This window comes from Benincasa hispida, chromosome 3 (assembly GCF_027475165.1).
Source record: "Benincasa hispida cultivar pf3 chromosome 3, pf3_genome.v1.1, whole genome shotgun sequence".
Taxonomy (NCBI): domain Eukaryota; kingdom Viridiplantae; phylum Streptophyta; class Magnoliopsida; order Cucurbitales; family Cucurbitaceae; genus Benincasa; species Benincasa hispida.
This window is the reverse complement of record NC_143480.1, coordinates 72,667,441-72,690,422: the sequence shown is the minus strand read 5'-3', so window position 1 is coordinate 72,690,422 and position 22,982 is coordinate 72,667,441. Positions and strand designations below refer to the sequence as shown.

At 34.5% G+C, this 22,982-nt stretch overlaps 1 protein-coding gene across 4 annotated transcripts; it reads left to right on the top strand.

Moving 5' to 3' along the window:
- Positions 1-7,155: 7,155 nt before the first annotated feature.
- On the top strand, positions 7,156-14,646 carry LOC120073956 (anthranilate synthase alpha subunit 2, chloroplastic-like). 4 transcript variants are annotated; one of them, XM_090312198.1, is made up of 11 exons: positions 7,156-7,761; positions 7,965-8,149; positions 8,258-8,447; positions 8,910-9,061; positions 9,410-9,525; positions 9,636-9,882; positions 9,977-10,033; positions 12,878-13,030; positions 13,512-13,592; positions 13,806-13,892; positions 14,091-14,646. In XM_090312198.1, exons 1-11 carry the CDS (start codon positions 7,593-7,595, stop codon positions 14,412-14,414), a joined length of 1,761 nt encoding a protein of 586 aa, XP_090168324.1. In that variant the 5' UTR covers positions 7,156-7,592; the 3' UTR covers positions 14,415-14,646. The 4 variants fall into 4 exon arrangements, with proteins under 4 accessions (XP_090168324.1, XP_090168325.1, XP_090168327.1 ...); XM_090312201.1 differs by having other exon boundaries at positions 7,180-7,761; positions 8,229-8,447; XM_090312200.1 differs by having other exon boundaries at positions 7,217-7,761; positions 8,232-8,447.
- Positions 14,647-22,982: the final 8,336 nt, after the last annotated feature.

Here is a 22,982-nt window from a genome sequence, read left to right as displayed (position 1 = left end):
AGACCTTTCTAGGGTCATCCCTAAGGTGATCAAATGGGGGAGTTCTAAGCCTTTGCGGGGCCCCCCAATGACAATTAGGAAGAACGAGCACGAGAGGCGATACAATAGGTAGACCTTTCTGGGGTCATCCTTATGTATACCAAAGAGATGGTCACGTATCGAGGAATTGCTGCAAAAATTAATAATAAGAAGAAGAATAAATAAATAATTAAAACATCACCTCATGCAAAAAAAAAAAAAAAAAAAAAAGTAGGGGCAAGTAGATAGATACACAAGATGGTCATAGGTAACATGACCTCAATCCTGAGTGAGTTGGAAACTCCTGTCATTGAGGGCGGTCCTTTGATTTGTATGGGTGCGAGTGGCCAGGTCGTCGATTCAAACCTACCATTTTGGGGATTCATCTGATTTGGCAGTTGGGAACTCAGCTACACAAGATGGAATTCACTCCTTCGCCGAAGTAGGGGCAAGTAGATAGATAGCTCCCTTAAGGGCTGATTCCAGGGCTTGAACGATGTGGCGCCACACCTTCTCTTGGCCCGAAAGGTGTCCACACATAGTTGGACTATGTTGTATTGTTCATTAAAGGAATCAGTGGTACTTAATGAGCGAGATGTAACTACAAGGGGCAAAACAGTAAATTGGTCCAGCTGTACTTACGAGCATCTATGAAGGGTCATCGTACTCATGATTGGTTTTATCCGATGGACACATAAATATATATGTGGTAAAAATAGTTCAGCTGTTGGTCTTTAATGGAATGACTGGTAGTTAATGGATGGTGGATCTCGCAGCTAAAGAGTTTAGTCAGCTATTCACGGACCATTGGAGCTTCGAGCCACAAGTCCATTAGGCCCTCTAGGTAGCTTGGATAAAGTCGAGAATCAGTATTTGGGTCAGTTTGAAATGTTCAAATTGACAAGAGGGATTTCGATTATATATGATATAATTGGACTGGTTAATTATATATGATATAATTGGCTAAATGTATGAGATACATGTTTTTTTTGGAGGAATTTAAATATAAATATGATTTATATCAAATAGAGGAGATATTACTATAGTAGATATATGATATCAAACTATAAGGTAAGAATATAATATGATTATATTCATTTATTATTAAATTGGTTAATTATGAGATAATTAGCCTACATATTCTCCTCAATCGTGCGTTAATGGGAGCAGCCATGTTCGGTTATAGTAACCGAAGAATAAAATGAAAATTTATTTTATTTGGCAAATAGTTAGAAAAATTCGCAATCATGTGAAAAAGTATCGGTCGCTTACCCGAGAGCCTATATGATAGAGTCTCTTCATCTAAATGATCGCACACCTGGTCTAAACGATCGCACACCTTTCCCTAAATGATCGCTTAACTTTCCCTAAACGTTCGCCTAGCGTGCCGCATTTTCTAAACGATCGTATACTTTTTACTAGACGATCGCTTAGTAAAACTTACACGATCATGTAGCTTTGTCTAAACGATAAGCATTCTGCTATACGATAGCTTTCTCTCCCACTTGCTTATCGTCTACATGATCAGCTTTTCCTCCTACCTCTATCAAATTCACCAAAGACCACACTTTGGATTCTCACTTCGAGAATACCAAGGGCTCCAGCTGGTGGTATTGTCCCCGCTGCTTACTTGTTCGTGCTGTTCATGTTGGTGCCGTTTGTGTAGACGATTGTGATGCCGTAGCTGATTGTTTTACTGGACGATAGAGTTCGTGTAGAGGTTCTTCCTCTGCATTGAGTTTGTTTTTTAAGAGAGTCTTCAACTGGTATGAGATCTCATTCCCTTGTGTTTTATTTATTAAAGCATGTCCTTAATTAGTGTTATTTGCATAACTATCTGTTAGAATGTATGTGTTGTATTTCGGTCACAATGAAATCGGAAAGATCCGAACGCGCTCATGGATGTTCTTCGTTAAGAGTTCCTTCAATAGAGACATGTGAGCAAAGATATTCTATACCAAGGAGTTTGTATAAGATCGGACCATGAAATGTTTAGTCTCATTATATAACACCGTTCATAATAGAGACTTACATTTCACCAGGATGACCATAGGTAACATGACCTAATCCTGAGTGAATTGTGAACTCCTGCCTATGAAGGCAGATCTTTGATTTGTATGGGTGAGAGTGGCCAGATTACCGACTCAACAAGCCTACCATTTTGGAGATTCGTCTGATTAGGGAGCTGGGAACACAGCTACACAAGAAAGAATTCACCCCTTCCCCGAGATCGAGGTAAGTAGATAAATTGCTCTCTTAAGGACTAATTCTGGGGCTTGAACAATGTGGCACCACACCCTTTTCTGGCTCGATAGGGGTTCGATCATAGTTGGACTATGATTTATTATTCATTAGAGGGATTAGTAGTACTTAAGGAGTTACATGTAACTCTAGAGGCAAAATGGTAATTTTGGCCTAGTTGTACTTACGAGCAATTTGTGAAAGGTCATCGTACTGTTGATTGGTTATGTCCAATAGACACAGAAAATATCTGTAGTACGAAGAGTGTAGCTATTGATCTTTAGTGAGTGCCTGACAGTTAACGGATGGTGAATAATTTTATTAAAGAGTTTAATTAAGTATACACATACCGTTAGAACTTCAAGCCACAGGTCTATGAGGTTCTCTTGGTAGCTCAATAGAACTAAATGAGAATTAGTATTTGGATTAATTTGAATTGTTCAAATTAATAGAGAGAATTGATTATATATGATATAATTAAGTTATTTTAATTATATGTGATATAATTATTATAATATATTTGATACATTATATTATTTATGAGAGGAAACAAATATTTAAATATGATTCAAATGTTGATTATATGAATTTCATTCATAATTGTGAAATTTAATATAAATGTGATTTATATTAAATGCCATATGTGAGAGAAAAGAGCTATAGGTTATTTTGTAAATGATACAATATTAAAACTGTAGGTTATATGTTATATTTGATATAACATATAGTTTAATATATATATTATATGATTATATATACATATATATATGTATATATAATAAATGTTAATTTAAATAAATAAATTTTATTATTTTGTATTTTAAAATTAATTTAAATTAAATGAGGAAGGGAGCTACAACTCCCTCCCCTCTTTTCTCTCCACCCACGTAAGTGGATGTTTTTATTTTTTTATTTTTTTATTATCTTTACCTATGAGAGAAAAGAGATCGAGGTAGAACGTTTTTTTTTTAATAGAGAAAGGTTCTCTGAACTCCTCTTATCTCTCTTCATCTAAAATGCTCATTCTACTCCCTTTCTTCAATCCAAATTAGTAAGAGCCCACCACTCTTAGATTTTCTACCTGAGAATACCAAGGTCTCCAATTGGTGGTATCCCAATTGGCCATTTTGGCTTTGTTCGTGATTTGTAGATTGAGAAATTTCTTGAATTTCCTAAAGAATGTCTTCAAAGGTAAAGTTTCATGAACCCCTAAACTTTTTGTTGTTGAGCATATTGTAGTTAATTTTATAATTGCATAATCTATTTGTTTATTCTGTAAAATTTCTTCTCTGTAAAAATGAGATTTTGGACGTTCCCACTTTCGCTCAAGGACCTTTCAATATGGGATCCTTCAACATTATGTTTATGCGATGGAATTTTGATACTATGTATTGTTGCAGTATTTGATTGATGGCTAAATTGTGAGAGTGCTCTAAAACCTAAACATAATTTAAGATTTTGATTTTATGCTTATGCCTATGTGAAATTGATAGTGATTGTTAGCACTTCTATCGAGCTATGCACATCACATGTTGTAACCCTTTGGGTTCACATCTTATGTTTATGCACGGTGCTCCTTTGGGATCACCACTTATGTTTATGACCGTGCCCCTCCAGGGTCACTACCTATGGAAGCGTGTCTTCGGGTTCGCCCCTTGTGCTTAAGCCTATGTCTATACCTATACCTACGATGCGTTTCGTGTACGTGAGTCCCAATATAGAGGCCATCTAGTGGGTCCAGTAGTGTATCGCTTATTAGGTATATTTATATAATCATCATTTTTCTCCATGTTTTTCAGGTAAAGGTAAAGATAGACTAACGATTGATAGGAAGGATCTGTGATCCGACCATTGGGACATGATGTTGCTTCCGCACTGATGTTTTTATTTATTATATGTTTTGGTTTAGGAGTCTAGTATTTAAAACTCTTGGTTATTTTATTTATTTGCTCAATTTGTTTTAAATAGGAGTTAGAGGTACCCCAAACGAAGTTTTCAGGATTTTATTATTTGAGCTTTATTTAGTGAAATAAAAGTTTTATTTCTTTTATTTAATTTTTTTTCTTTGAGAAATTTAGTCAAACCTATGCATGCATATAATAACATCCTAGAAGCATAATAGAAAGTTGGGTCGTTAACCCTTGTTTTCAAATTTCTGTTTTCAGATTCTCTACCAAACAAGTCCAAAAAAACTCTAATGTAGCGTAGGGAAACATTTGCATATTCATGAAAATGAGTAAGTTTTAGAAAGGGTAAAATCACAAACATATGTTTTTAAGTTTGAAATCTTTTCAAATCTGACCAATTTAGAATGTAATTTTTTTTCACAGAAAACAAAACTTTTAAGTGAACATGATTTTTTAGAGATAGCTGCAAATATAGCAACCAACCCCAAAGTATTAGTGGATATAACCAAAATTTTCGATCCATCTCTTGGAGTCTATCAATGATAGACTATATCACTAATAGAATAGGAGCATGTTGGCGATAGAGTCTGTTTGCGATAAAGTATGGATTTTACTATATTTGTAATTATTTGAAAATGTTGCTAGACATTTAGGGTTTGTTTGATAAGGAATTTGAAGACAATGGTTTCAATGAAAACAAAGTTGTATTTCATATTTTTAGATATTTGTTTGGTATCCAATTCAGAATCTGGGTTCTAATTCAAAGAATTGTTTAAAATGTATTTGATAATAATTTTTAAATCATAAAACTAATTGTAGTTACTGATTAAATATTAGTTAACAATAAAATGTTATAAATTTAAGTCCCGTTTAATAATCATCCCATTTTTAGTTTTTGGGTTTTGAAAATTAAATCTATTTTCTCCTCATTTATTACAGTGATTTCCATCTTTCTTAAGCATAATCATTAAATTCTAAGCCAAATTCTAGAAATAAAAATAAGTTTTTAAAAACTATTTTTTTCGATTTTTCAAAATTTGGCTCGATTTTTTAAACCATTGAAAAAATATATACCAAGAGAAGAAATTTGGAGGTAGAAGTAATGTCGATAGACTTAATTCTAAAAAACAAAAACAAAAACAAAAAACTAAGGTCCCGTTTGGTAACTATTTGGTTTTTGTTTTTAAAAATTAAGCCTACAGACACTATTTTCACCTCTAAATTTATTTATTTGTTATCTACTTTTTATCAATGGTTTAAAAAACCAAGCCAGATTTTGGAAACTAAAAAATGTAGCTTTTAAACACTTGTTTTTGTTTTTAGAATCTGATTAAGAATTCAACAATTTTACTTAAGATGTATGCAAATTATTGTATGAAATAGAGAGAAAATAAACTTAATTTTCAAAAATCAAAATCGAAAAGTGAAATGGTTATCAAACGGGGTTTAGTTATGCATATGTATTATGTTAAAAATTTTGTATAGTTATTATTTTGTAATATTATAAAATGAATTAAGTTTATAATATGACATATTATATTTCTAAATGTTATTATCTTCATTAAATATTATTCTACACTTTAATATTTAAAATTTAAAAAATATATATTATTATACACTTTAAAATTTAAAATTCAAAACATTGATACAATAAAAACATAAAAGTGTTGTTTTCAGAATTTGCACTATCTAAATCATAGAATCTTAAAACAGTTTTTAGAAATATAATTCAGAATTATTTGAACGAATTGTTGAAGAAGAAATTTTGGACCAATCACAAATTTTCATGTCATTCGCTAAATTAATGACGGAATTCTGAAATTGTCAAATTTGTGACCAATTAAGAGTTGACATATGTCTCAAATTGGAATTGAGGACAAATTCGGTGTTTTCATCGCAGATGTCGATTGAGTAAAATTAATTTCGACCAATGTGACGTTATAATTTGGGCGTTAGACCCAGTTACGCCTAAATATGGCTTAATGTGGGCCTAAAACACCAAAATAGACCTAAGCCTAGTTAATTAGGCCTAAAGACCATGCTCAAGTCCAATTAATTAGGTCCAAAGGTCAGACCCAAGTCCAATTAAATTAGGCCCAAAGGTCAAGCCTATTGACTAATCAAGTCCAGGCCCAAGCCCATGAAGCTCATCAGGAAGCTCCATGAATAGAGAAGCTCTCCTCATTGTCAGCAATTCTATACTCCAGAGGGCTTAGAGGAATTCTCTACAATCATGAGACTCACTCCTGAAGCTCATCATGCTTGAAGACTGAAGTCTTTCGAAGATACAAACATTCTGAAAACTGAAGTATTTTGAAGATGCAAGCATTCTGAAGACTGAAGTCGAGCACATCCACTCAATCGAGAGAGAATCAGAGGATCAAGTACTAGAGATTGAACCAGATCACATCAAATTAACATTAACATCAACACCAACTTAAGTTCAACTCCACGAAACAAATTTCTCCAGAAGTCTCGTGTGAACACTAATCCTCCAAGAAGATCAACAAGCTCGAAGGTCGATCACCCAAGAAGATCAACAAGCCTAAATGCCGATCGTTCAAGAAGATTAACCAGCTTAAAGATTATAATTTGTTTTGAAAGCAATATTATGTATTAGACATTGTACTCACCTTTCACAAAATTAATACAAATACAAAGTTCAAGTTCCATGAAATAAATTTTCCTTGAAATCTCGTGCGAACACGAAACTAAAAATATAAAATAGAATTGGAATTGCCAATCAAACAATTTCATTATTAGCTCTAGATACCCATTTTTAGCATGGCCACACAACTAAATATTTTTCTTTTTATAAATGATTAATGAAAGTGATTTCAAATCATCTCCATAATCTTTGGGTCCAAATATGGTAAGAGTTGACAAGTTGGTTTGAAAATTTCAAAAACTGCCGGTTCGGTTTGGTCGGTTTAAAACCTAAGACGAACCAAACACGTTCTTAATGTGTGATTGTATTTACATATTTATATTATTTTTTAGGTTTTCTTTAACTCTCTCGTAAATTTTTTTCAGCCGCCACACACGTGTCTCTATCGTTGGTTTAATCTCTCCTCTCTCGCTGTGTTCACCGCCGCTCGCCGTCCACCGTTTCCCACTCTTCGCCGACGCTCCTCTCTTTCCGTCTCTCTCGTTTCGTTTTCCCCCAACCCATACCTTCAAACATTCCCGTTACATTCTCCCCCAACCGAAGCTCGTACCCCTAACTCGATCCAACTACACCCTTAGCTATCAATTTTGGAGGAACTATTTGAAGATTATTAGAAGATTGTGAAGATGTGCAAGAGAATTTTATGATACTAATTGGTTGTATCGAAAGGTCGATAATAAACAGTTCCATTAGAACGTTTCTCAGTCAGATTCTGTTCCTGATTTGTCTATCTCTAGCATTCCAATTGTTCAATAATAATGAAAATCCTAGCCGCTACATCGAATCAGTTGCCTCTAACTCTCTGCCTACCGTCGAAAATCTCCCGCAACTTTGACTCTAAATTGTCAAGATTGGGGTCGACTTCTCGAGCTCTCGTCGGCGGTAACTCAAGAGTGCTTGCAATCAAATGCTCTGCTGAATCACTCGGTAAAATTCTGATCTCAAAGAAAATGATTGACATAACAAATTTAGTTTACGATTGGCATTTATGGGGGAGCGAAATGGAATTGTTTATTTTCCGACCCCAGTAGGCCGCTTTAGAAAATTGGAGCGAAGAAAACTTTATTTCCCTAAATGGCAGTACATTTTGATGTATATAATTTTAACGGTTGTACTACTGCTGTTTCCAGTCGACAGTCCAGAAGCATTTATTGAAGCTTCAAAGAAGGGGAATTTGATTCCGCTTCACCGATGCATATTCTCTGATCACCTTTCGCCAGTGCTTGCGTACCGTTGTTTGGTCAAGGAAGATGATAGAGAAGCCCCAAGTTTTCTATTCGAATCCGTTGAACCTGGCCTGCAGGTTTCAAATGTTGTAAGTTTTTAGAAACTGTCATTTCTTTTTCTAGAACACATTTAGATAAACTGCCAATCGTAGCTTATTGCCTGAATAGTAGATTTTGCTGATATGCCATTACGTCAGGGGAGATATAGTGTGGTTGGTGCTCAACCCTCAATTGAAATTTTGGCGAAAGAAAATGTTGTTACAATTTTGAATCATGAAGAAGGGAAAAGAACAGAGGAGATTGTTGAGGATCCTATGACAGTGCCTCGAAGAATCATGGAGAAATGGAGACCTCAACTAATTGATGAACTTCCTGATGCTTTTTGCGGTACTAATTGACTTATTATGTTGATCATATAATTTACTCTATATTGAATCATTGACTTGATACATCTCTTCCAGCATAAATCTTTGTTTTTATAATATACAGAACAATCAATATGACTTCATGTTCGGCAGAAAGGATCCGTTGAGAATTCATTCAAACAAATTTATGTGTGTGGGTAGGTGGGTGTAGATATATATTTTGTGGCATGATGCATCAGCAAGGATTCTATGAAGTTTTAAATGTCAATTAGACTACCATTTGGATATCACATGATTTGATTTTATTATTGGATATAGATGAGGATTTTTTCCTTTTCAGATCCCATTACAAGTTTATTTTATTTTATCTTTTGTTACTTGATTCAGTTCATGGCTTACTGTTACTTAATTGACTGAAAATCATCCATTAGGTCCTCCTGCATGCCTTCAAATCCCTAATTCTTCCAAATGGATGTCTTGTCAGGAGGATGGGTTGGTTACTTTTCATATGATACTGTCCGCTATGTAGAAAAGAAGAAATTGCCATTCTCTAGTGCACCAACAGATGACAGAAACCTTCCTGATGTTCATCTAGGACTTTATGATGATGTTATTGTGTTTGATCATGTGAATAAGGTAGATTCATCAATTGTAAAGTATGTTGTTGTTCTCAGGCTTGCAATCTTCTTATTTGTATATCTATTTAACTATCATTTGAATTTTGAAGATAATGACTCAATCTGCGTTGATATTAACTGTCAGTGAGTAGCGCAAGAGGGAGGGAGATCCTTTTGATTTTTTTAAAAGTAGATCTTGAGATCTAGCTCTGCTTTTTCTCTTTTGAGATTTTCTTTTTTATGATTAAACATTTTGGACTACGTCTGCATTGGAAATCAAGTTTTGCGGTCAACAGTGATTTGAATGTGTTCAAAATTTTCTTTTGTAGATATCGCTGCTTACTTCTATCCTTGATTTTTATTGCAGCAAGCTTACGTGATTCATTGGGTTCACTTGGATCAGTATTCTTCAGTCCAAGAGGCATACGAGGATGGAACCGCTCGGTTGGAGAAGTTGCTCTCCAGAGTACATGACATAGTTCCGTAAGTGATCCTTTACTTTAGGGGTAGGTGTTTCAAATATGGTTGCTCCCTGCCCCTCCAATCGTTCATGTTGAGGTTTTCCTCAGATTGTTTAACATAGTTAATTTCAGACCAAAACTTCCTGCAGGATCAATAAGATTATTAACTCATCTTTTTGGTCCAAAACTGAAGATGTCAAGTATGACAAGTTTAGAATACAAGAAGGCAGTTTTGCAGGCTAAGGAGCACATCCTGGCAGGGGATATCTTCCAAATTGTATTAAGTCAGCGTTTTGAGCGCCGAACATTTGCAGATCCATTTGAAGTTTACCGAGCTTTGCGCATTGTGAATCCTAGCCCGTACATGACTTACTTGCAGGTTGCGTTCTTTGTCAGTCGTAGTTGTGCATTAAATTTAGCTGGTTTCGTCCTTTGCTAGTTTTATTTATCATAAAAATAAATCTTGTCATCAGGCTAGAGGTTGCATCCTAGTTGCTTCAAGTCCAGAAATTCTTACACGTGTGAAGAAGGTAATCTATTCGAGCCATTATATTCTGTTATTTTATTATTTTCCAGTTGTCTTTTAGCTACTGTCATTTTGATTATCAATAAGTTAACTGTTATGTATCCCAACATAGAAAACTCAAAGAAACACAAAGAAATACAAGATAGTGACACAGTGCAATATCAAAAGAAGTTACAATACCTTGATGCATTTCTTCTTCTTTCATTCATTCTTTTTTTTTTTTTTTTTTTTTTGCCCTTTTACTGCAGATTCTTGGATTTGGGAGTGGTCGTTCAGTTTGTTCAATTTGCGGTGGTGTTCAACAATGCCTCAGATGCTTTCGTCGTATTATTGAGAGCCCTTGGTTTAATATTCAAGCGAAAATCCTTTGGTCTAATCGCATCTTTGCCTACTTTGGAGGCTATGGTTTGAAAGAAATTCGAGAATTATATCAGGGCTGGATTCTTGAATTCCTTGAATCTTTAATGAGCCTCTTTCTCAATGGAAAATGGTGGTCTCTAGTATACATGGTTCTGATGCTTTTGATTGCCATACATTTTGGGAAGCAACACTTTAGTCGCCGCAGCCCATGGATTAATATTTCTTGAACTTGGAAGTCGGTGGAATTACATGCTCCTTTTTTATGGGAAATGGGAATTGGATGCCTCTGGGTCCTTCTCGGTTAAATCCCTTTCTCACTATTTAAATGCCTAATTTCCTCTACCCAAGGAGATTTAATTGGTTTTATGGAAATCCATTAATTCATTCAGAATTTCAATTTTTTTGGATATTTTTAAACCGCAATCTCAACATAGCGGATATTCTTAAAATAAAAATTTGGCTTCTTCATGTTTACAACTTTCCATCTACTTTCTATTAGGAACCAAGGTAGTATGAGATGCGTTTGTCCCACATTGGTTAGAATGAGATGACCAATGTGGTATTTAAGTGTCTTGGCTCTCCCATCCTAATAGCTAATTTTTGGGGTGTGGTTCTCTAAGGTGCTTAAGTACCTAATAATGGTATTAGAGCCGGTTGTCGACGTTCCGGAATGGAACCGACCGGGTGTTGCTGAGTGAAGTGCCACCGGAGTAGCCATCGGGACATCGGCTTTCCGAGGATGGGGTATTGTTAGGAATCAAGGTAGTATAGGATGCCTTTGTCCCATATAGGTTAGAATGGGATGACCAATGTGGTATTTAAGTTGCTTGACTCTCCCACCCAATAGCTAGCTTTTGGGGTGTGGTTCTCCGAGGTGCTTAAGTTCTTAACACTTTCTTTGTCATATGGCTGGGAAAACTTGAGTCACATTTTTTAGTCGTCTGTTTGCTCAAGATGACTGATTTAAGCTTCTCAATCTATTCAGTTTCCAGTGCGTTCTTTATTCAAGTGTCAAAAAAGTAATTGTTCTTTATTTATTAGTGTGTCCTTCATTTCCGTTGAAGCCTCAGCTACTTTGGGTTAATGCAGTCAAAGCTTCATGTTTGGGATTGTGGATGGAAAGGAATATGTGGACATTTGAGAAAAAATATAGTTCAAGTGTGGACGTCTTTGAATCAGTTCGTCTCACTGAATGCTTGGCTTTGGCGCTCTTCAAATCATTTGATGGATACTCTTTTTTGGATGTCGGCTTTCCGAGGATGGGGTATTGTTAGGAATCAAGGTAGTATAGGATGCCTTTGTCCCATATAGGTTAGAATGGGATGACCAATGTGGTATTTAAGTTGCTTGACTCTCCCACCCAATAGCTAGCTTTTGGGGTGTGGTTCTCCGAGGTGCTTAAGTTCTTAACACTTTCTTTGTCATATGGCTGGGAAAACTTGAGTCACATTTTTTAGTCGTCTGTTTGCTCAAGATGACTGATTTAAGCTTCTCAATCTATTCAGTTTCCAGTGCGTTCTTTATTCAAGTGTCAAAAAAGTAATTGTTCTTTATTTATTAGTGTGTCCTTCATTTCCGTTGAAGCCTCAGCTACTTTGGGTTAATGCAGTCAAAGCTTCATGTTTGGGATTGTGGATGGAAAGGAATATGTGGACATTTGAGAAAAAATATAGTTCAAGTGTGGACGTCTTTGAATCAGTTCGTCTCACTGAATGCTTGGCTTTGGCGCTCTTCAAATCATTTGATGGATACTCTTTTTTGGATATAAATTTCAACCGGCCCACTTTGTGTTTCCAGCCTAATTGGGTCTTTTCTTATCATGTTCAGGCTTCTATTGTTATTTTCATTACATTTTGTCTTTTGTTTTCTTTACTTCTCTCTCTTGTGGAGCTTTGTTGCTATTAAACATAAATCCTTTTTTATTTCATCAATGAGAAGTTCTCTTTTTCAAAAAAAAAAAAAAAAAAAAAAAGGATATATATATAGCTTAATCCATATTTACACGAACTGGCCTTCTTGTTGGCGTGGGAATATCTCATCTCTCCCTCTTTTTTTTATTATCTCTCGATAAGGACAGTTAAGTTTCTTATTCCCAAAAAAAAGAAGAAAAGAAAAAAGAGTGAGAAGTTACAATATACACAACCTTCCAAGAGGGCTATCTCTCTCCCAAGTCCCATAATGGATAATCCTCACCAAAATGATCTTCTCCTAAGGTGCCCAAACCTCAATTATGACCAAGGCACTGTTGACTAATTACTCTTGAGCCCTACTAATATATTACTAATATTTCCATTGTATCACTTGCTAGTATTCTCAAATTAATCTCTAGTTTGACTGGTTCCTAGTCTACTTATGTGGACGCTCGTAACATTGTGGACATGTAACAAAATTTTGTGTTGACAGTTTGAATGCCTCATTTTCTACCTCCCTTTTCTTGAAGGCGACTGAGTATTTTATTATGGGTGTCTGTTTCCGTTAACATTGACAGGGAAAGATTACTAATCGGCCCCTGGCTGGAACCATTAAAAGAGGGAAAACAGAAAAGGAGGATCGAATGTTGGAGAAGGATCTTTTGAACGATGCAAAGCAGTGTGCCGAGCATATAATGTTGGTTGACTTGGGAAGAAATGATGTTGGGAAGGTATATTTCTGTTTCATCGTGGTTTATTTTGTCATATTAGTTGATTGTTTATTTGTTTTATTATTACTTTTTAAATTCAGGTGTGGCCATATGCTATATATACCAAACATATATTGTCAGCTTCTATCTTAGGCCAATGCCTTTCCAGATAATTAAAACAAAGTCCCTTTGTCATAGGTGTTTCTTCCTGTCAAATTCACACCTCTAAACACTTTATTGTTCCCTTCTCCCCAAAGATTCCACGTCAAAGTGCACACCTCCACGAACCACTAAAAACGACATCTCTTTAAAAGGCGGATGGAGGAGAAACTCCCTGATCATCAAAAGAACAATCTTGCTCTATGCTGGTGCATTCTATCATAAGATCAGTTCTACATGCGTGTTCTGTTTCCCTCTGTTCTTTTGCGGTTTCATGAGATTTTAGACCACCATTTTCTAAACTGATATACAATGGTCAATCTCACATGAACGGCTTGTGCAGGTATCAAAATTTGGCTCAGTTAAGGTTGAAAAGCTAATGAATATTGAGAGGTATTCCCATGTCATGCACATTAGTTCAACTGTAAGTATACTTTTCTCCGTGTCTATTCCAACCAAAAAGTTCATGAATAAATATTACGTTGTTGATTTTTTTCTGTCAATAAATAGCCTTGTGTGTATAACATGAACTCCCCTCCTCTCCTGGGTTTATTTCTGTACTCGTTCTAGCATTTTGGACTCTGGTTTTTAACAAAGTCAAACATCATTTAGCTAATAATGAAGTCTCTCTTCCCAGGTAACAGGTGAGTTAGTTGATGATTTGAACAGTTGGGATGTCTTGCGAGCTGCATTGCCAGTGGGGACAGTTAGCGGAGCACCAAAGGTAACGTTTTTACTTCTGCTCGTCTTCAGTAATGTAGGCAAGGTTTTAGGATTGCAGTTTCTGAACTCTGGAGATTGCTCAGTTTTGTTTAAGCGACTCATTTCTTGATGTGGTTTTGGGTTTTTCGTTCGATGGAGCTCATTTCGTGACCCGTGATAATCTTGAGGTCTTTTCTTGATCATCCTCATTGCAATACAGGTGAAAGCAATGGAGTTGATTGATCAGCTGGAGGTTACCAGGCGTGGACCGTACAGCGGTGGGTTTGGTGGAATTTCATTTTCAGGAGACATGGATATAGCCCTTGCTCTAAGGACCATTGTTTTCCCCACCAATACCCGTTACGACACCATTTACTCGTATAAGGATGCGAACCGCCGATTGGAATGGGTAGCTCACCTCCAAGCTGGCGCTGGCATTGTGGCGGACAGTGATCCTGGAGATGAACAAAGGGAATGTGAGAACAAAGCCGCCGCACTTGCCCGTGCAATTGACCTTGCAGAGTCCTCATTCATTGGAAAATAATGGCAAAACCTTCGTTTATTTAGAATACTTTTGTTTTCCATTCGTCAGTGGTTTCAAGTTCCTCCCATTTTTGGGTTCAAAGAATTCTTCTGAACACGTGATTTTTCACTATAAATGTAAGCGTTTCATACTAGTTTTTAGTACTTGAGTATTTAGCTTCAATGTTTTTAATTAGTTGGAACTGATAATATTGGTTCAATTATAAAGTTAGTCTCTACATTTTTTAAGTTTATATATGATCATTCAACATTTTACAACTTTCAAAATTTTTAATATTTATATATCCTCGAGTCACAATTTAAAGTTTAGAGTTTGATTAAGTAAATTAAATTCAAGTTTTATATATCAATTAACTCTAAAATTTGAATTTTTAAGATTTATTAGACACAAAATTGGAAGTTTAGAGACATTAGATGTACAATAACATTTACCAAAGGTAAAACTATAAAATAATTTCTTTATAATAGGTAAGGATATACGTATTACATCATTGACAAGTGGGGTTCAAATTCTTCTTAGTCTTTTTAGTTCTTATGCTTTTAAATCATAGTTTAAGAACTAAAATTTATGATTATAATTGTAATATTCAAGGTCAAGTTTGTAAAACATATTTACAAATAGGGTCATTGTCAGCCTCAAAATCTTACTTTTTCATTCAAGAAATTTGGAGCAAAGTTAAGAAGATTTAATCCAATGCGGTTTAAGAAATATTTTAAAACATTTCAAATGATGTCGCATTTTGTTTATGTTGCTACTTATTCAAACCATGAATGAAAAATTAGGAGGTGAATTAGCTTATTGGAAGGAAAAAGAAAAATTGCAAACTCATGTCAGTGGTCCTAATAGTGCACATAATCAAGCTTGAGGCATATGAGACCCCCTTGAAATAAAAGCAACCTATTGAGATTTTTTTTTAAAAATAGGTATGTGGCCAAGCATAAGTTGAGTATCGAACCCAATTAGGTGCATCAATTGATTGTACTCAATTTTTATTAATACAAGAGCTTGCATTTTGTGCACATGATGTGACAGATGATTTGAAGAATCAAGGATGGTTGTGCAACCACAACAAGGATATTGAAGTTATGACTTTGAAAAATGCTCTAAATAATTTGAAATTGATTGCATATGATATTCGAAAAAATATAGTGAGTTCTATAGCAGTGGAAGTTGTTAATATAGTTATAAGAGATATGAGCGATAAAAAATTTCCTATCTTAATAGATGAATCAAAGGATATATCTTCTTAGGAGCAGATGTCAATTGTATTACAGTATGTGGATAAATATCAAATGATTTGTTAGAATCATACATGTCAATAATACAAGTGCTCTATCACTTAAGAAAGCTATTGATGATTAAATTTTTTTTCTCAATATGAGTTAAGCATGGCTAGTTCGCAAGGACAAAGATATGGTGGAGCAAGTTGAAGGGATTAGAATTCCTAGGATAGAAGCGTACAAACGCCGGGTGTCTCAAATTTCATTTTACAAACTTAAGAAAATAGAGGAGACGGAGCCAAGAGACAAACATCAGAATAATTTATAGAGCGGAAAAGGGATGACATTATACATACCGTTGAAGAACTGTTCTTCTCGCTTCCTCTCTGGTGAACACGAACAGTGAGATCTTCTTTGCTTCTCTCGAAGCAACACAACTCAATGACAACAACAATGACTTCAAAACCGAACACCACCACAAGAATTACCTTGTTATTCTCATGATGACAATCAAGGAGAGTTTGGTGTGCTTCCTTGTTTAATTTTGCTAAAAAGGAGAGATTGTTCTTGAGAGAGTTTGGCAAGGAGAAGAAGATGAAGATGAGAGAAAAATTCTCAATGAAAGTTTTATTTTGAAGTAAACCCACTAACCTCTGTTCAATTACCCTATATGAGAGATATGAGTGAGGATAACTCCCTCTATAATTAAATTAATAACTCTCAATGAGTTAACAATTTTGAATTCAAAATTCAAAATTGAGATTGAAATTATATTAACCAATTTATTATAATTAAGCTACTACATATTATATTTCATATAATATATAACCTATAGTTTATTATATCACATATAATATAAGGTATAGTTTATATGCTCTCGTATAACTTATAGTATTAATCTGAATCATATTCATATTAAATTTCATCTATAGTCTATATATGAATCATATTCATATAATTAATATTTAAATCATATTCAAATATTTATTTCTCCCATTAAACTTTATATTATAATGTATCAATATACATTATATTAATTGTATCTCATACAATTAATTCTCTTTAATTAATTTGAACAATACAAATTAATCCAAAATTAATTTGATTCTCATTAATCCTTATTGAGCTAATAAGGGGACCTTAAGGACGTATAGATTAAACTCCAATGATATGAAATTAACTAATTAAACTCTTTAATTAAATTAATCAACCTTCATTAACTACCGGTCACTCCACAAAAGATTGACAGTTACACTCTTTACACTGTAGATATATTTCTGTGTCCATTGGATATAACCAATCAATAGTGCGTTGTGTTGAGTTTTATGCCTTAAAATTCGTAGATAGTAAATGTTATTAATTGACCGTCATCAATAAAGAGTTATAGATGTTAATTCAATAAATTTTATTGTTTGTGTTATTTGTCTATTTTTGTCTTAATAACCCTAAATCCAATAAAATAACATCAAAGATTGTCTTATGAGTCTTGAACTATGTTCAAGATATAGCTTGAAGGGTCTATAGTATATGGATAAGGCTAGAGTACCTTATCCTGGTAACACTATGGATATGACCCACTTTATATTTGATACAAATGCAATGATAAAACGCGTTCGTGTAGTTGACATGCGAGTGGGAGTATCATATGCAATGAGTTTATATAAGATTGGACTGCAAAATAGTAACCACTAGATGTAAAACTGTTAACTAGCTAGGTTCCTATTTCAATAGAATGACCTAGGCAACTTAGTCTTAATCTTGAGTATATTATGAACTTTTGTTCACGAAAGATTGTCTTTTGATTTGTATGGGTGAGGGTGGCTAGTTCGCTGACCCAATATGCCTACCATTTTGGGGACAAGACCGAGTGGGGAGCTGCGAACATAATAATATAAGATGGTTCACTCATTCTCGTCTTAAGGATAAGTAGATGAGTGTTCCCTTAAGTGGTGTCTCCAGGACTTGAACAAAGGGCCTTACACTCTCATTGGCCTGAGAAGAGTTTTTGTTTATTAGTTGGACCATAAATAGGTTGTTCATTAGAGTAGCACTGGTACTTAAAGAGTCAGAGGTAACCTAAGGGTAAAACGATAATTGACCTAGTTGGAGTTACGAACACTCGTGAAGGACTAACTTACTGTTATTAGTCTATATCAATAGACACAGAAATATATCTGTAGTGAGAAGAGTGCAACTGTGTGTTTTTAGTGGAGTATACCCATAGTTAACGAATATTGATTAACTTGGTTAATGAGTTTAGCCAATTAATCTCATATCGTTGGAGCTTCTGATCTATAGGTCTACCAAGTCCCCTTGTTAGTTCATTAAAGGATATTTAAAAGAAATTATTTGAATTGTTCAAATTAATTTGAGGAAACCATAAACTAATGTGATTAATATATAATTGATTATGAATATGATCTATAATTCAAATTAAATTGGAAAGTGGATATTTAAGAGGAATTATTTGAATTGTTCAAATTAATTTGAGGAAACCATATACTAATGTGATTAATATATAATTGATTATGGATATGATATATAATTCAAAATAAATTGGAAAGTAATATTTGAATAAAATTCAATTAATTAATCAAGTGAATTTGATTCACAAAGAATTATGAGGTTGGTCCTTTGATCAGCATGGGAGAGAGTGACCAGATTCGTCGACTCAATATGCCTACTATTTTGGGCATTCGTCTTATTCGGGAGATGGGAACACGGCTATACAAAAAGAAATTCATTCATTCTCATTGTTTGGGTAAGTAGATAAATTGCTCCTTTAAGGATTGATTCCGGATCTTGAATAATGAGGCATCTCACCCTCTTCTGGCCCGAGAGAGGTTCAGTTATAGTTCAACTATGACTAATTGTTCATTAGAGGGATCAGTGGTACTTAAGAAGTTAAATGTAACTATAGGGATAAAATGATAATTTTGACCCAACTGTACTTATGAGAAATTTGTGAAGAGTTGATGTGAAAGGAATGAATCCCACAGCGGAAGCGTTATGAACGCCTTGCATCCCACCATTTGATTTTTACATAAAAAAATTTAATATGCTAAAACAGAATTTAAACATGTAATATAGCATGTCTTAGGGAAAAAGATTAGAACCATTCTTACCTTTATAGATTTCCAAGCTTCACAAACAACTTTAAGTTCCAACGAAGGGCTCCTTCAATGATCTTGATCACGAACGATTTCTTAAACAATCTCGAACACTACCATGAGAGTAACCTCGTTATTCTCTAGGATTCCAATAGAGGGATAGGTGATATCCAACTATTGGGAGAGGAAGAGGAGAAAAGGGTTTTAGAGAGTAGAGAAGATTCTCTTTGTGGCTTAGAGAAATTTTTGCACAATAACAATTGTGTATTGTGTATTGTCAGTGTCTATGATAATTAAATCTATATACATTAAATTAAATTTAATGTATAAATAGTTATTTAATTAACGTGCAAATTAAATTTAATAAGTGTTATTTAATTAACTGAGCTAATTAATTAAATAAGTGTTATTTAATTAATTGTGCTAATTAATTAAATAATTGTTATTTAATTAATTAAATAAATATTATTTACTTAATTAAATAAGTGCTATTCAATTAATTAATTGTGAAAAAGGGAAATAGGAAAAAGATTAGGAAAAGGACTTGACCTTCTCTATATAAAGACATCCCTATGGCCCCTTTGGGAGATGTAGACACTGACAATACACAATACACAATTGTTATTGTGCAAAAATTTCTCTAAGCCACAAAGAGAATCTTCTCTAATCTCTAAAACCCTTTTCTCCTTTTCCTCTCCCAATAATTGGATATCACCTAACCCTCTATTGGAATCCTAGAGAATAACGAGGTTACTCTCGTGGTAGTGTTCGAGATTGTTTAAGAAATCGTTCGTGATCAAGATCGTTGAAGGAGCCCTTTGTTGGAACTTAAAGTTGTTTGTGAAGCTTGGAAATCTATAAAGGTAAGAATGGTTCTAACCTTTTTCCCTAAGACATGCTATATTACATGTTTAAATTCTGTTTTAGCATATTAAATTTGTTTATGTAAAAATCAAATTATGGGATGCAAGGCGTTCACAAAGCTTCCGCTGTGGGATTCATTCCTTTCACATCAACTCTTCACAAATTTCTCGTAAGTACAGTTGGGTCAAAATTATCATTTTATCCCTATAGTTACATTTAATTTCTTAAGTACCACTGATCCCTCTAATGAACAATTAGTCATAGTTGAACTATAACTGAACCTCTCTCGGGCCAGGAGAGGGTGAGATGCCTAATTATTCAAGATTCGGAATCAATCCTTAAAGGAGCAATTTATCTACTTACCCAAACAATGAGAATGAATGAATTTCTTTTTGTGTAGCCGTGTTCCCATCTCCCGAATAAGACGAATGCCCAAAATAGTAGGCATATTGAGTCGACGAATCTGGTCACTCTCTCCCATGCTGATCAAAGGACCGACCTCATAAGCAGAAGTTCACAACTCCTTCAAAATTAAGATTAAATCACCTATGGTCATCTTGTTGAAATGAAAGTATCTTCTATAGCAACGTTATAAAGAGACTAATCATCTCATGGTCCAGTCTTATACAAATTCTTTTTATAGGATACCCCCGCTCACATGTCTCCACATGAATGATCAGGATCAGATCATTTGTAACACTACAATGATTGTAACAATTACAAAGTGGGTCGTATCCATATTGTCACCAGGATCCAACCTTATCCATCTACTATAGACCGTTCAGATTATTACTTAAACATGATCCACCTGTATGCCATCACATACATGTTTAAGCTATATTGAATAACCTTGGATCTTAGTTTATTGGTTTTGGGTTAAACAACTAAATGTCAAATAAAACAACACTTGTTTTATTAAATAAATAATCTATTTATACAAATAAAGTTTACAAACTACAAGAACCCTAACACAAGTAATATACAAAGTGATTCAGTGGATTGAAAACACTTGTTTTGAAAGAAAATGAATATGTTTTTTTTACTCTCATTGTTTTTCTCATTAGATTCAATTAGCTCTTATAGTTACTGTAAAAAAAAATGTGGACATTGGCGGTTTTTTTTTTTTTTGTTTTGTTTTGTTACAATGGTGAATGTTATTAGGCCATCGACAAAATGTTGAAATATTCTACAAGAGAAACATAGCATGAAAATAAAAAGGCATTGATTAACAACCAACAAACTCTTGATAAGGATCATATTACAACACTTTAACGAGTTTTATTACAATATTCGCTTCAAAACAACATATGAAGCGAAGATACTAATGAGTTTGATCCTATCACTTGAATTTGTTTTTCATATACATTTCATGAAAAATATATTGGGAATCACAAATAACTAGTCTTAAGTATTACAAAGAAAAGATCAAGATATTGTGAATGCAATGAGTTTAGTTAGAATTTGTAAAGAAAGATTTCAAAGTACTAGAGAGTCTAGTTGGGAGTCATTGTTGGATGTGGTTTCTGATTTTTGCAATAGTCGTGATATTTAAGTTCTTAAAATGAATGACAGGTTTCTAATTCGAGGACGACAAAGCCGAAAAGCTCAACCATTTCAAATTTACATCCTTATCGTGTTGAAGTTTTCTTTGCAATCATTGATATGCAACTTCAAAAGTTGAATAGTCATTTTACCGAAAAAAAGTACTTAATTGCCTTCTTTGTGTGACTTGTTTGAATCTGATAATTCTTTGCTACTTTTGATTGACAAAAACTAAGTCAACTTGCACAATTTTATCTAAGAGACGTTTCAACTATTGAGCTTGTGCTTGAGGATCAACTTCAAAATTACATTGTTGATATGTGATGCATTATTTTTATGTGATGGAATAATGGTAAGGATTGCGTTGGTGGAAAATGCGTTGATCATGCAAATTTTCTCAGTAAGATCCAAATATAAATCCTACTGAGTTGCCTGGTAAGCCTAGGGTCGAACTCAGGGACTAAGAAAAATAATATACGATGGTAATTTTTAGATCACTTTGCAGTAACAAATAAATCAAGTGGTTGGTTGGTTTGTTGTTTACAGTATAAAATGCACGTGGCGGAGTTGAGAAAAGAGTTAATAATACGAAAGATGCGATGAATATATGAGGGAACGGATTGAGAAGGGGTTTAGCTAACACTTCCTAGGATTGCGTTCATTATTATGCGATCATGCTACATACATACAACAATAAATCATCTCTCAATGCAAATGCTACGACTTTTAGTTTTAGAACGCATGCGATATATGCGATGATGTCTATAGGACTTACACATAAGCCTCTATTCTTATCTATGCGATGACGATTAACACACACACATACAAGGCGGCCACATACTACCATAACCTATCTCTAGGGTGCATGCGATGCATATTGGCAAACAGAGCTTATCTCTAAGTTCCTATCTCTTGCTTATGTAGATCTAATCTTACTCTCTCGAGTCTAGATTTTAACCTAGCTCTCTCAAATCTTAGCTTTTTTCTTTAGACTCTCTCTCGAGTAGCTCTAAAGGGTGATGGGCGCAACATAAGGCAAGATGATCGCATGCAATGAAGATCTTAGGTCATGTTAGCTAAGTACTTTTCAAACCATTCGATAATTTTAGCTACTCATACATATTTTACAGAGAGTGAACAGATGTAGAAAAGTAAGTTCCATTATATATATATAATCGAAGTACAGAATGACAATGCGGAATAAGAATAAAGAGCCTGGTAGGAATTTCTTGTTTCCCAAGGCTTTTACACTGTTATTCTCTACTCTGCTAAAAAGATATTCTCTCTCGCAAGAGTCGGCCTTCTCTCTATTTTTCCACGCCTCCTGGGTTCTCTCTCGAGCTGATTCGAACGATCTTCCGACGTCTTTTCCCTTCTCTCGCTTCCACCTTCTAAGTAAATGAAAACTAAGAACAAGAACTCTAAGGCTGGGCGAACTAACTAACTGAATGAACTCTTTCACTGAAGATGACCCTCGGTATTTATAGAGCTTCAGGGCAAGAAGCTTCTTCTCTCTTATGATTGCATTGATGGGATGAGATTAATTCTCTGTCTGATGCGCCATATAATTATCATCGAAAAGTTAGTGTACTTGCTACAGTAGGTCGTTAACGACTTGTCAACTTAATTCGGAATCGACCGTCATCAGCTTTCTGTCCTATCATGATTTATTAAGCTTTCACCTAGATGCACCGGCTCTATGCGGGCACCTTTTTGAGTAGATATTCGCAAACGCAAATGATCGCATAGCCTTGCGGCCGCAATCTCTTAATGCGCTCGGACGGTGATTTCTTCGGGATTGCATTTCCACCTTGTGTCAACGCATTTTCCTG